Raw genomic sequence first — 15,060 nt, forward strand, 5'->3', positions numbered from 1 at the left:
CTGAATGGAGGCTGGTGGGGGCACTGTTGTCCACTCTGCTTGTCATGCTGCTGGGCTGACAAAGCACGTCACCAACCAGCTATGAAACCTCACTCTGCACCCACATCGGAAACACGCAGACAGTGTACCAGACAGATAACTGATCGCTAATTGACCCATGTATTCAACACACATCTTTGGAACACTTATGGAGTACAGACACAGTACTAGGCACCAGTGAAATGAAAATAAATAAAACAGGAGTGCCCTCTAGTAGCTAACAGACAAGTGAGGATATTAACAACAACATTCCCAGCTAGCACATTCTCTGATTCTGAGATCTATTAGTGTTCAGCTCAGACCTTCACGTCTGGGCCTTTATGGTTCATTCCTATACTATCTTTGCAGCCCCCAATACAGGTGAGTTTAGTCCTGGCAGTAAAAAGACACTACGTATTAAGAGGCCACTCAATTAGAGATCATGATAAAATTGGTACCTGCATAAAAAGCATCTTTTAAAATTTGTTTTCTGGCAATTGCCACATTTTAACCTGTGATGTTGATTGATAATATAGTTATGACTAAAATATATTTCCTAGAAGAAAAATTCTACATTGCTTTATTTACTAACATAATATTTTCTTATTCACGATGAAGACTGGTAGGGAGTGAATCATGAAATGGAAATCACAGAAATTTAACCAATTTGGCTTTTCCTTAGACTTTGAACAGCTTTATTCTAACTACATATCTTTTTTTAAGAGTGCTTTAATATAGCTTAATGTAGGAAATTACAATTTACAGGAATTTCAGGCAGAATTTAAACTTGATTGCCATTATTCCAAAGAGTAATATAAAGTAAAATCCTATTTTCTGAAGTCCAAAGAAACAGCTAGTAGAAGAAAGCTAAAACAGCAACATAAATGAGTTATAAGAATGTTTATTTTTCATATTAAGTATTCAATTTTTATATTCTCAGCAGCTCTATCTTCCCTTTTATACATCTTGAGACTCATGCTATCTGTTAACAATTTAACAGAAAAATCTGGAACTGAATTATTAAAGTGAACTTTTTATTCCCCGAATGTACTCAAATTTACATTGAAACTCACCTTGAAAAGAGCATAAAGTTCTTCTAGCTCATCAATGGTAAAGGAAGTTTCTGTCACAATGGTTCGTACCTATAAAAAGAATAAACACAATAAATTTATAAACTCGAAAATGTCACATTGGGAAAGTTCTTGATTTTCTTATAAATTATCTTCAGTGTGTCAAGCAGAAATTTATGAGCCAGTAGGAACGGGACAAAGGATGGAGGAAGAGACACGCTATTTCTCACAGGACTTACCACGTTCCGTTTCGTAGTATCTTCCAGTGTCTGGATCACCTTCAGTCTCTGTTTGAACCTCATCTGCTCAATCAAATCTGCTCGGATAGTTCCAAATTTCTGGAAAGGAGCAATATTGGTATTTCTGAGAAATCTGCTAAAGCACACAGTGTCGTGTCTGCAGCATTGATGGGGCCACAATCCTGATATATATTAGAAATTTTTTATCACATGACAGGTATCCTAGACTATACCTTTATCTATTATATTATCTTTATTTATTTTAAAGCCATTTAAAAACTATAAATAAATAACAGGAAATTCTTATGCTTCTCGACCATTGAATGGAATTTCAAAGCTAAATCAGTCTTCCTCAAATCAACAATTTATGGGGAAGGAAAGGGGTTAAATAAGGCTACAAGGACCACTTATGTATGAAAAAAAAATGCTTTAAAGGAAGAATTTCCTTAACAAGGAGAAAGGAAGTATTTAAAAGCTCACTATTAGACTGCGAGGTTGGAAGAAATGTTGGTATAAGGCTCCCCACTCATGATTTGGTCCCAGAGCTCTCTGTGTTTGTTTCTGAGAGGCAGATGGAGCTAGCTATCTTTTCAAACTCCGAAATGCCCAGCATTGCCTGAATATATGTTGAACAAATTTTAAAAGCCAAATGAGCAGAGAAAGAATTTCTAAGACGTTCTGTCTCTTAATGGTGCAAAAGAAAAACAAAGAAACTCTGCTAAAAGCATGAAGCTTAATCCACAGAAGCGATGGCTGCAATGGCTAAAGATGTTTAAAGGATAAAAAAAAATGTTGACAGTATCAAGTGTTGGCAAGGGTATGGTACAAGCAAAACTCGCCTATGCTTCTGCTCAAGGTATCAATTGATATAACCATCTGGAAATCCGTTTGGCAGTATCTTCTAAATCTGAACATATCCTATGATCCAGAAACTCCTCTCCTAAGTATACACCCCAAACAAAAGTATATATATTTTTTACCAACAGACATATACTAGAATATTCATAGTGCCGCTCGCTATTAGCCAAAAACAAGTAACCAAATGTGCATTAACAGCAGTGAGAATGAGTACATGGTGGTGCTGTTACACAATGAATTACTATGCGGCAATGAACATGAACCATTTGGATACATTTCACAATCATAATGCTGAGCAAAATAAAACTGAACTGCAAAAGAACATTTTGGATAATTCCATTTATATGAAGTTCAAAAACAAGGAAAATAACCTTGGTTGGATAGTGACAGGAAGGGGACATGGAGGGCACTTCTGGGGTGCTGGCACTGAACTCGGTGACAGCTACATGAGTATGTTAAACAAAAGGTTTAAAAGACCACCTTTGTACATCCATTTAGAAATTTTAAAAAATAACTATCGATATACACACTGACTTGGATGAACCTCAAAGAAATCATGCTTGATGAAAAATGACAAATCTCAAAAAAAAAAAAAACAGACGTATTGCATGATTTTATTTATGTACCAATCATGAAATAACGTAATTGTAGAGATGGAGAGCAGACTAGTGGCTGCCGGGGTTAGCCACGGGGTGAGGGAGGGTGGGTGCGGCTCTAACAGGGTCACATGAAACAGTTTTCTGTGATGATTCAGCTGAGTGTCTTGACCGTGGCGGTGGTTTTGCAAGGTTATGCACGTGACACAAGTGCACAGAGCTCCACATACACACGGACGCACGCGTGAGTGCACGTATAACTGGTGAAACCCGAATAAACTCTTTGGATTGTGCCAGTTTCATTTCTTGGTGTTGCTTTTGCACCAGCGTTGTCTGCGGTGTTGGCATTGGCAAGGAGGGGGCCGGAGGGGAAGTGCGGGTCACTTCTCTGTACATTTCTTTGCTACCTCCTGTGAATCTATAATAATAATTTCAAATAAAAGTGTCTTCTTTTTTTAAAAGGCGGTTTCAAAGCTATGGTGTAACATTTTAGGACAGAAAACGATGAAGCAATCCGAAAAGTGAATGACAATCAGGAAGTTGAGAAATTACCTTTCGGTTTAATAACGGTACTGGAACAGAGAGAGCACACTGCCTTTTTGGAATTATGAAATGAGGACTAGCATTATCTAGCTGTCAAATGTGAGAGGTGCCGAATGGCTGTCACCTAGACTGGCACTTATCTCACCAATATCCATCCATCCACTCTCCTTTCATCTATGGAATTCAGATTTTCAGCTGAGCGCTTGGATGCTCAGCAAAATGTCCAGCCTCCCTTGCAGCCTATTGTGTCTAGGTGACCAGACTCTGGCCAACAGGATGTGAGCAGACATTTTATGCTGGTGTCTCTTAAAAGGAAAGGAGCACAGCCACCCTGTCTCCCTTTCCTGCAGGGACATCTTTCAAGCATAGATGAGAAAAAAGCTGGGTCCCTGACCCCACTGAGTGCATACCGGATCTGGACCATCTATGCAGACTGAAAGTGAGAGAAAAAGTTTTCTCTTGTTTAACTCTATTCAGGGTCCATTGTTGCAACAGTCTAGCCTGTATTCCAACTCCTGTAAGAGCTAAAACATAAACTGCTTATTATAGTGCTTGGTGTAAATGTATATGTTTTAATTCCATTTACTCCCATTCTCCTGGTTCTCTTTATACTTCTTTGGCCACTGCTTTTGTCTCCTCTGCACATCCTCTCCATCCCTAAGCCCCAGGGGGCTATAGGGCTCAGTCTTTACACCTCGAACAATTCCATCTCCTCTATCCTGACAACCCCCCTCGCTCTGGCTTTAACGCTAGGGAGCTCTTATTTGGAGGGTGACTGCCACTTTCTCACTGCTGGCTTGGAAAACCCAGCTCAACCTCTCTCAACCTACATTTATCACCTTAAAAGAGGGTAACGTTCACCTGGCGGGCTGTCTGGGAAGCTCCCAGTATCTGGCCCCATGCAGGGCACGCTCTCAATGAGTAGTCGCTATTATCATCGCTCGTAAGCCCAACGCATTATTCTGAACTTTCCTAACGGTCTGTCTTCTGCATAAAGTCCTCTCTGTGTTTTACTAGGCACGTTCTTTCCCTCCTCAGATTAAACCGACCGGGCTGTGTTGGTCATCCTGAATATTAGGAAACTGTGGTGGCTGTGTGCCTGCTGAACGGTCTTCATTAACGTGTCCCTGTGCCTTCTGAAGGGTCATCTCTGTCTCCGAGGCCAGCTTGAGGCTGGGACATTGTCTTCTATTTCTGGATAATTCTATAGAACTACACACACGGGGCCACGGAGAAGAAACTCTCTCCAACTGTCTATACATTCCTTCCAGTAGAGGCCTGGGAGAGTTTATAAGGAGTGCGAGTTTCTCCTTGAGGCTTTTATGAATAAAGTCATCATCTCTACCCACCAGGAGCCATCGGCCCAAAATCAGACCAACTACCCTACAACTGGGGGGCCCTTTACCAGATCTCAAAGCTCAGTATACTTCTGTGCTTCCAGTATCTTTCCTACTTTTCTATTTTCCTGGCTAATGATCCTGAAGCACAGAGAGAAACGTGTTGTGTGCCTCAGAGCACGCTGATGTTGTGCCTCAGTCCAGGCCAGGTTACACGCGGCTCTGTGATGAGTGGCCCATTCTGCAACGACGACAGTGATTCTTAGCCCTCACCGGGCACTGGAATCCCCTGGGGAACTTCCAACTAAAAAAATACTTATTCTTGGGCCTCATGGCAGAGATGTGGATTCAACTGGTCTGGAACGGAGCCTAGGAATTTATATTTTTAAAAGATGAGCTAAAAAAAAATTTCTTTTAAAAGTGATTTTAATGCACAGGCAGGATTGAGAATCACCAATTTAATGGTTAAGAGGAGGAAAAAAAATAGACAAGGGTATGTGGTGGTCTCTTTAGGGTGACCTGTAAAGCGTTAGAGAGCCATTGGAAATTTAGGAGCAGCGGGGTGACACTAAGCAGAGAGGAGAAAACAGAAAAGCATTCGTCACGCGCTGAAAAGCCAGGTAATGTAGACAAGGACATAAATAAAAGGGGCAGAGGGAGGAAACTGCCATCGGACGTGTGACAGCCGAAGGGCCACCGTTAGGGATCGGCCATACAGGATATAAATGGAAACCAGCCCTTGGTCTTGTCTCCATTCTCTTCCTTTTCCCATTAAAAATGGGCCAAGTGCTGATCTCAGCATGATGTTAGCACATCTACTCTCAAGAATAAAGCTGAGCTTCGCATACTAGGCTTTATTACTTTGGTCCAGAATTCCCTTAATAAAGGTTTCAGGAGATGTCTTTACAAAAACAGGCTACAGGTATAATAACTATCACCTTTAAGAGCATGGGCTCTTTGTGTGAGAGAATAATCATCCAAAATTTCTGATAGAGTACTATCCAAAAGTCGTGGGGCGGTGACTTTTTTAAGAACACATTATGATAATAACCAGTTTTGGAGAGTGGAATGAAACAGCCGTTCTTAATCTCTATTTGTGGAACTGTAAGTTGGGACAAGTTTTATGAAGATTGAATAATGTGTGCCAAGAGCTTGGAAATAATTCATATTTTTTAATTTAATGCTGTTAAATCTATCCCTAAGAATAATCAGAGAAGTGGTATTATGTAGTTTATTATATAAAACATATAATACCATATGGTTGCCATGTAATATTGAAAATTTAGAAGTAGCCAAAGTAAATGTCCAACAAAAGGGAACTAGATAAATATATTTTGGTACCTCATTAAAGCAGAATATGAGGAATTTATTAAAACCACACCTTCAAACAATATTTAATATATTAGAGAAGACTCATATATATTTTAAGTGAAAAATGAAATGTCATGAGCACTTTTTAGTGGGAACTTACTTTTTCAGTATAAATTACAAATCTAAAAACATACCTGTATTGAGGAGAATATGGTGAAATGTTCATAGGGTACAGTATTTTTTTTTCTTTTCCCACAGTTCCTCCTTTTTTTTTTTTTTTATAATAAGCTTACATTACTTTTATGATTCTAAAACATACTAAAATGTTTTGTTTTTAATATACGTGGAGTGTCAATGGAAGAATTTTTTAAATATTACCAGACTTTCCCCTTTATGAGTTAAGGACAATCACTTCTGAAAAGGTTTCTGGATCCATACCAATTTTTTAAAAAATACCAATTTCTTGACCCTACGAAGAACTTTCTGACTCTGCTGGACTCTCGCCATTTGTCCCTTATCCAGATTATTGCGACTTGGAATGCTGACAATCACCAGTCATATAATCCTAAAACGTCTGTAGAGGGTACAGTGTGCTCAGAAGAATATTCATGCTCTTTCTCAATGATCATTTCTGTAACAGTTTTCAGAGTCAAGGTCAGCAACTGAAGAAATTGTGAGGAGTTATGACCACTGAGTCCCTGGGGCTCCACAAACCATCAAATACTATGAGGCACGTGGCACCATGGCTCTTTAACCTTAGAAGATCTACTTTGGGATTCAAGACCAGATCCGGGGTCGTGATGGACCAAAAGTCTCCCCGCCCCGCCAGGCCAAGATTCTAGAGGAATCCTAGAACTGGTTCTTCTCTAGGACGGTGCAGGATATTCTACATGTCTTAGACTGAAGAGGACAGGCTTATCGACCTCAGAGAAGACGTAAGGACTTGGCATGAGAATAGGAAGTGGCCTGATTTGTGCAGGTCAACCTCCATTGGCCAGCTCTTAATGGCCCCTCCTCGGTCCACCCAGAGTTGAAAATGAGTAGCTCCCTGATCAGGTTTCAGGCTGGGTACAGTAAGGCACTGGAGGGCACAAGCTTGTCATGCCATTTGCTCCATGGTATTATACCCAGCAGAAGTCATGGGCCCAATTCAATGTCCATCTCTGGAGCTCAAATCTGTCAGCTGACAGGTGGCTACTTGATCCGGCAACTAGTTCTCAGAAGGTAAAAGGAAGCAGGTACAGCCACGGGTCAGTGAAGGAAGTGTGTGGCACGCCTCTCGCTGGGCCCCTCAGAGCGCTCTCTCAGGGCACTGTGACACTCAGCCAGGAACCAAGACCTACCTCGTAGGAAGTTCTGATGAGTCTGAAGATGTCCACCTCAGGGTAAGGCTCCACGTCGTCACTGAGCAGGGAGTGGAGGTGAGGAATGGGAGGCAGGGTGCTGTCCTTATTGGTCACACTGTCTAAATACCTGGACGAGAAATGAATCAGAAGTCATTAGGAGGTTCACCTGGGAGTCTCCCATTATAGATCTCTACAAACTCTGCATTTGAAAACAAAAGACTAGAATTTCCTTAAGAACCGTTTGGAAACCCCTAACTTCTGAAGACAAAGAGATGCAAATAAATTCTCAGCCACAGAGAGAAGTAGGCACAACGGTTACCACCAGGCCAAATAAGACTCCCGAAGTCAAGAAGACAGACAAACGAAAGTACAGGGAAGAACCCGGAGGTGGTTTTCAAGGAGCCTTAGCGCGCTACCTTCCCAAAACGGTCATGGCCTCCCCGTCGTCCTTGCAGTTCAACAGTTTGTCCACATTTGCATCCAGCACGGCCAGGGCCAACTGGAATATCACCTTGATTCCTTCATAGAAGAAACAGTCGACAACCACAACTGCACTCTCAAAAGGCATCACGCTGAGAAACAGCGTGAGGAACCAAGACAGAGAGATGGTGGAAATCACGCCCAGGTCCTGCATGCAGTCGTACAGCTGCGGGACGTAATCTCGCGCCAGTTCCTCGAACACGCCCTGGTCCACCAGGGCACCTGCAGCGGGGAAGACACACAGAGCCCCGGGTGAACCACCCACACCTCTCACCAAAGGCACCCGATCACGTGGCTTGACTAAAACAATCCAGTTCACAAATGCTGTTGACACAGAGCCCTGCTCCCTTCTCTAAACTGTTCTGCTTGTTATTATGTTTCTAGACCAAAGTGTCACCAGATTAGTTCTGGCCGCATCTTCCTTTTTTGGGGTCTCCCTGTCCTGCTTTCCACACCATAAAAAGCAATAAAATTACAACTGTGAGGGTTGTTGAGAGTGTCAGTTTACAAAGACTGCATGACACAGAATCAGTTATTCCGCTGGCAATGCAATGTTTGGTTAGGCACGAAATGTGTATCTTAGCTCCATTTCTTGGCCAGCTCTTATTTTAAAAAATCACTCATCTGGATGTGTGGTCCCCACACATGAATTGTTTTTTTAAATGACTTTTTAAAACTTAAAGCATTCCAGCTGTACACATTCATGACCAATTTACTGAGTTTCCTGGAGGATATTTTTAATGAATCAAAGCCCAGTGCAAAGGTTTAGAAATGCAGACAGAACACAAAAAAGGAAGCATAAAGCATGTAAAAAAAAAAAGCAAGAAAAGCTTGTCCTGCTAAAATGAATGTTTTTACACTTGAGGGGAGAATAAGAAGTAATAGCAGTAATTTGTTTAAATGCTCACAATCGTTGTTTGCTTTACAATGAAACCAGTTCTGAAAAATACCTTAGAGACTTAGTTCTGGATAAACCATTAAACGTTCTTTTGTCCACTCCAGTTAGTTGTTTTTTGAATACTATTGCTTTCCACAGATTCCAGTCTCTCCATGAAATACATTTTTTTGTCAAAAATTGGGTTGATGGTGAGCTTGGTGTAGCTCTCACATGTCACAGAGCGACACCCATATCGAACGTTTTCTAAATGGATTTCTGTAACAGTGATACACGTGTGTTCTCCTTAGTTCCACGGGGCTCCTTAGCATACGGTCTACATTGATTCGAGCGCTCTCATTCCCATTTTGGAAAATTGGGAGTAGTGCGAAACTCTTGACTCACGGTGACTGGAAACGGTGTTCCAGCTCGTGTCATGGCTCTAGAAACATCGGCTTGTTTAGATGTGGATGAAAATGTTAACTACACCCTCACATACCGACAACTCGGGTGTTGTAGTAATCCGGAAGCATCCGCTCACACAAAGCCACCAGCAGCCAGAAAGCTTCCTCCTCTTTGGCATAAAGCAGCAGCACTGATGTGACAATATTCATGGCCTAAAGGAATGAAAAGGATGTCGTCAGACACATGTTAACAAATAAGCAATTTATTAACCTAAGGAATCACTGAGCTAGTCTCATGGGGGTCAGCAACTTTTTTTCCTGTAAACAGGTAGATAAAAAACATTTAAATGCTTTACAAGCTACACACATATTCTTTTGAAGAGTTGTTTATAATCCTTTAAAAATGTAAAAACCCTTGATCCTTGAGCCTGCAACTGTTAGGGTCTCTCCTGGATCACCAATATTCACCAAGCCAGAGACCAGCAAACCCTTGTTCAAAACACTGCCCAAAGGCTATTTGACAAAGTTTTAACCTGCTAAATTCTCAATGTTTTAATCCTTAATTCAGTGAGGCAAATCCTTTTTAATCTACCATAATGGTGGTTCCTATAACCCAGTATACATGGTTGAGGCTCTCCTCAGAGAACAATGAACCCTTTTAAACTTAGAGCTACACTTAGAAGCTAGCCCATTATTTCTGTCTGGATAAGCAAGGTAGTGATAAGTACCAGTGACTTAAATTCCAACTTTCTTTATTAAAAGATATTATCAGATAGCTCACAAGGATACTCCAGGATCAACTCATTTAATAGTCCTCTTAATTAAAAAGGGGAAGATCAAATGATAAATACGAACTCTATTATATCAAAAGCCAACTGACTCCTGTACTTGTTTGATCTTTTAGAAACCAGTAATTGTTCATCAGACTTCGGCAATATAAATGTCAAAAAGGAATTTTTGTCTAATAGGCTCTCTCTTGTAAGTCTTACTCAGTATTTTCCCAAGTAAAATCATTACTAAAATTCCACCTGAGAATTAACAAGCCAATTTTAGTACATCACACGAGCATAGTCATCATCTAGTCAAGATAAGTTTTTTAAGAGTCTGCTTCGTAACAGCCTCTGGACCAGGTATTGGGGGATGGGAAGGAGGGAACACAGTGGTGACAAGTCTTGCGGGGCTTAAATACTGGTGTCAGAAATAGAATAAAGATGGAAAGGTTAATGAATCAACTTTTTGGTATATTTAAGTGCTATCAAAAAGATAAACTAATGTAGTACAGGGAGATCTGTACCGTGTGTGTGTGTGTGTGTGTGTGTGTGTGTGTGTGTGTGTGTGTGTGTGAATTAAGCCTGCTTCGGCTTTTAGCGGGATGTTCAGGGAAGGCTTCTCTGAATATGTGGCCTTTAAATCTAAAGGTCACGTTATTTTGGAGTGTCCCCAGTTGTGGTATATTTACTAGTACAAGAGATAACTTTAGCTGGTATGTGGGCAACATTTTTTATAGTCAATTAAGCATTTATGTTAACGTCCATTAAAATATAACCATAGCATGTAAAAGTTATATTCTCAAGGACATTATTGCATAGGAGGACGCAAAGCAGGAGCACTGTGGAAGCCAGGGTACAGAATTGAAGGCCTGGTGCCCAAGCGTGCTCTCTGTTGCCTCGTGGAGGGATAAGGGGTGGACCAGAGAGTGACTAGAAGTGACTCTCCAAGGTCACCCAGCTAGGCAGGGGTGGATCCAGACAGGGCACTCCTGGCTCCTGCCCGGTACAGCGGTCCTCAACCAGGGAGCATTTGCTCTGCAGGGTAAATTTGGCAAAGGCCTAGAGACGTTCTGGTTGTCATGACTGGGAGGTTCTACCGGCATTTAGTGGGCAGCTGCTATGAAACGTGTAATTAAATAGGAAAGTTTTTAAGCATCCTACAGAGCTCAGGACAGCCCAGCACAACATCAATAGTGCCAAGGTCAAGAAATCCTGGTGTGGTGATCGCTCTGCTAACCATAAGCCTTTCTTCTTATTCACTGGCTACTAAGACTTTTTTTTTTTTTTTTTTTTTACGTATAAACCACCTGTGACATTTACCTGGCAATACCCTATGTTAGGATTTCGAAAAGCGTAAGCTGTTAAGACTCTCCTCAGAGCAGCGATGCCCATCTCATTCTGGAATGCTGGGTGTTCCGGGAGGGAGCGGTGTAAGTCTCTCTCGATCTCTTCTGTGGCGAGATTATACTTCCCCATGGACTTCTCCACCAAGTCCTCGTAGTACCCCGGGTGTGTGGCTTTCTCGTTGATGGCACCTGGGAAATAGCCAACGGACACGACATCAAAATGCGAAAGCCCTGTGCTTACCTGCCGAAGCTCTTCACTTTCCCGACTCCTCGAAGGACCTGGGACACAACAGTGAAACCCCACAGATGATGGGATGCGCCTCTTCCCTCTAGGCACCACAGTAAGCCAGCTCTTTAAATCCTTGCAAGGTGGAGGTCTTCGCGCTGAAAACCCGTATGCTGAAGAACTTCCCGCAGGCCATCCCGAGGGGCCGCTTGTGAGCAGAGGATGGCGGTCAGCAGAGCAAGCCTAGCTGAGGCCTCAGCCCTCCCTGCACACATGGCAGCTCTGTTCTTATTTCAGTGGGGCTCTCCTTAAGAGTTCACTTGAACGAGGAGTCTGCCTCTCAAAACAAGTTTGAAAACTGCTAGCTGAAGTGTAAGCTCTGAAGGACTTCAATAGCCACATTGAAGAGTAGGAAGCCGTATGAAGAGGAGGTAGTAGGCTATGTGGAGGGATTTATTAAATTGTAGGGGTGGGGAGGGTGTTCCCAGCAGTGACCAGCCGCTGCTGCTGTCGGTGGTGGCTCCTCAGGGGTGGGCATGGGGATGGAGAGGGAGGCGGAGCATCACTGCTTAGAGATAATTGAAGACAGAAAAACCCTGTATACAAATATCTAAATCTAAATACAATTATATATAATTTGTATAAGTATGAATTGTACATTCTTACGTTATATAATTCATGAGTATAAACTATATACGCACATATGTATATATTACTTAATGTGTATTTATTTATTTACTTATTCACATTTCACTGTTTAGAAATCGGAATCCCTGGGCTGACCTAATCCTTGCCCCTGAAGGTCACCCAGAGAGCCAGCCTTACCACTAACACTTGCCCTGGAAAAGACACTCTGGCTGACGACAACTTATCATTGGCTTTTGCTTTGCGATCAAGGGAGATTTGCAAGGATTCTTGCCATTTGGCCTGTACTTTCCTTCAGTGGGTGCACTGAGCCAGGCCCCGGTGCAGAGGATGTAAGGGTCATGAGAGGCAGGGCAGGACCAGGCAGGGCACCCCCACCCTCCCCAGCAAGCTGGCCTCCACGTGAACCCCACCCCCCGGTGAGCTGTCTGGAAATTGCGGCTCAGTTATCTACACAACGAAAGCAGCGTACAGCCTGCTTCACCCTCTGCCCTGCTGCAGTCCATCAGGGTTCAAAAAACACTGAGTCTGACTCTAAACATCTCTGCGACAGGTCAGCATGTTGCTCTCTGCTATTTCCTGGTGCTCATTTTGAGTTTCATTTTCATCTAAAACTTCTAGTATGAATAAGGAAGATGAAAATGGAATTTTTTGTTTCCTCTGCCAGTAACGTGCATCAGGTTATTATCAAAGTGACCAGTTTGCCAAAACACTAGGGAGACAAGACTGGATGGTGAGGATTATCTTGGGCTGGATTTGTATTTAGAGATAATTTGACTCCAATCTGGGTTTCTAAATGAAGAGCTATGGCTGGTCTACATATGGAAAATGAAAAACGAGACACATAAATGAGGATAGAACAAACTAGTTTTATATTAAACAGATAAAGCCGATTAATTTTCAGGAATCTATCACCCTACTTCTGAGATGTTAACACACCTCGTTATTGGCAATTACTATTTACATCTACTTTTATAAAGAGCTATGAGGGGTTTTTTTTTTTTTTTTTAAGGCTTTCCTTTAAGTCTGGAAATTCTCTTTTATAATTTTAATGTCATTTTTTAAATGAAAGGCTTTCATAATAGCACTATCTAAAAATATTCTAAAAATATTTCACATATACCTATTGAGAATGATTACATTTCCAGCCTCTAGCCAAGCAGAGCAACTGACTGATCTATGAAGGACCAGTGACACCCCAAGGAACGCCCTGATGTCTCTGACACACTGGGACCGGATGAAGGAATGGTGGGCTTAGCCTGAAGGTCCTCTGGTTTGACGCAGGCTCCAAGGATTGACCTGACGGGGTCGTTTATGCTCGGGCGTGAGCCTGCCGTGCGGGCCAGTGAAGCAGACACATCTCCCCCCAGGTCTGTGACACGGCCCCTTCCGTCCTTCCTGGCGTCTCCAGGGTGGAAACGCGTATGATCTGGGTAGGCTTCTGGTTCCACGGCAGACTCTGGCCTCTCCTCCACGTCTCCAGTGACAACCAGTGAATGCAGATGGTGGCAAAAGTCAGGGACCAAGCTTTCTTATTCCCGCTCTGTCCGCCCTCTCTCCACCCCAGTGCATGCTCTGACCACGTCCTGCCCTTCGACAGTCTCGAAGAAGTTGACGCAGCTGGGAAAGGGAAAAAAAAGACTCCCCAAATCACAAAGAATTATACTCTTTTCCTTCGGGTTCTCTTTTTTCCTAAATAGTATCAGTGAAGAAAGGGAAGAGGCCATGAGGACACAAAGGCGGTGGCTTTCCCATCTGGGCCGCTGAACGTGTGTCCTGTATTTTAATCGAGGGACTTCACCACTCTGGCGAGGAAAGGAGATTCAGCTCTGCTCGGGGTCTGCATATCTGAAAGAGCCTTGATGCACAGCGGAGGATGAAGGGAAGCCCCGGGGTCCCACGGCTCCGGAACCGGTGTCCCCGGCTCGGCCCGGCCCGCCCGGCCGTACCTGACAGCAGCAGCCAGAGCTCGCCGCGCATGCTCTCTGGGATGCCCTTCAGGGCCAGCTCCCGCGTCTTCTCGGTGCGGTACATGCAGATGCCCTGCCCGTACTCAGCGAAGTGAATCTTCCAGGCTCGCTCTTTCAGAAACTCTTTGGCCTGAAAAAAGGGATGAATGACACGTGACACCATCCCAGAGAATACTGAGGATGGTGAGAAGTTCATTGGGAGGTCGCAACACTTCCCTTCGTGAGGGGAGCAGGGAAGTTCTGGACAGAACTCACAGGAGAACAAAGAATTCGGACTTTCTGGAGTCCTTCCCCAATCTGACCCATCCATCATCTCCTGCTTTTTGGCCTCAAGTCATAACTGCCCTGCCCTGAGACCCATCAGCGGAATATGAATGATATTAATGGCTTTATGTCTATACCTCCAAGTTAAAGGGAGTCTGTTTTTTTTAAATGTGTGCTGTGAAATTACATACTTAATTATCAGTTTACTTAACAGTTAAACCAAGACAAAAAATGTCACCCGTACTCTCTATCACTCGTCTCCTTCCATGAGAAGTCACTCTGAACCCTAACGACACATGTAGACAAGATCTGGTTTACTTACAGGAAACTATCTATCTGCATGGATGTGAGTTTACTTTACATTTAGAAATATTTTAAATGCAACTCTTCCAACAGGAAGTCTGGGGGACGAGCCAGAGGCACCCACCAATTTCGGGTTGAATTCCTCGGGAGACCGCCGCCGGTACATGGTCATCAGGGTCTGCGTGGCTGTGGGGACGCTGTTGCCGTTGAGGTTAAACTGGCGTTCCCCGTCGGCGTCAGAGCTCGCACTCCTCTGGGGGCTGGAGGGGACGAAGCTGCCGGGCCGACAATACACCTGCCGATGCAGAGAGGACAAGACGTTGGCAGGGTCTGGGCGGCAGCCCTGTAGTGTCCTTGACAGAGAACAGTAGCTATGGCATGGTTCCCGAGACGTTTCTCATTATGTGAGGAAACGGGAAGCCAGCATTTTATTTTGGTGGGGATTAGACAGTTGCATGGG

At 43.2% G+C, this 15,060-nt stretch overlaps 1 protein-coding gene across 1 annotated transcript in view; it reads right to left on the reverse strand.

The window, feature by feature from the left end:
- Positions 1 to 15,060, reverse strand: part of TBC1D9 (TBC1 domain family member 9) — a 140,019-nt gene that overhangs the window by 20,700 nt on the left and 104,259 nt on the right. Inside the window, exons 8-15 of the mRNA XM_011374314.2 lie at positions 14,725 to 14,895; positions 14,013 to 14,163; positions 11,167 to 11,381; positions 9,172 to 9,289; positions 7,735 to 8,020; positions 7,316 to 7,445; positions 1,328 to 1,426; positions 1,092 to 1,160 (exon numbers count right to left, since the gene is read on the reverse strand). Coding sequence (XP_011372616.1) covers positions 1,092 to 1,160; positions 1,328 to 1,426; positions 7,316 to 7,445; positions 7,735 to 8,020; positions 9,172 to 9,289; positions 11,167 to 11,381; positions 14,013 to 14,163; positions 14,725 to 14,895 — 1,239 coding nt within the window. The remainder of the gene's footprint in view (positions 1 to 1,091; positions 1,161 to 1,327; positions 1,427 to 7,315; positions 7,446 to 7,734; positions 8,021 to 9,171; positions 9,290 to 11,166; positions 11,382 to 14,012; positions 14,164 to 14,724; positions 14,896 to 15,060) is intronic.

This window comes from Pteropus vampyrus, unplaced genomic scaffold, assembly GCF_000151845.1.
Source record: "Pteropus vampyrus isolate Shadow unplaced genomic scaffold, Pvam_2.0 Scaffold243, whole genome shotgun sequence".
Classification (NCBI taxonomy): domain Eukaryota; kingdom Metazoa; phylum Chordata; class Mammalia; order Chiroptera; family Pteropodidae; genus Pteropus; species Pteropus vampyrus.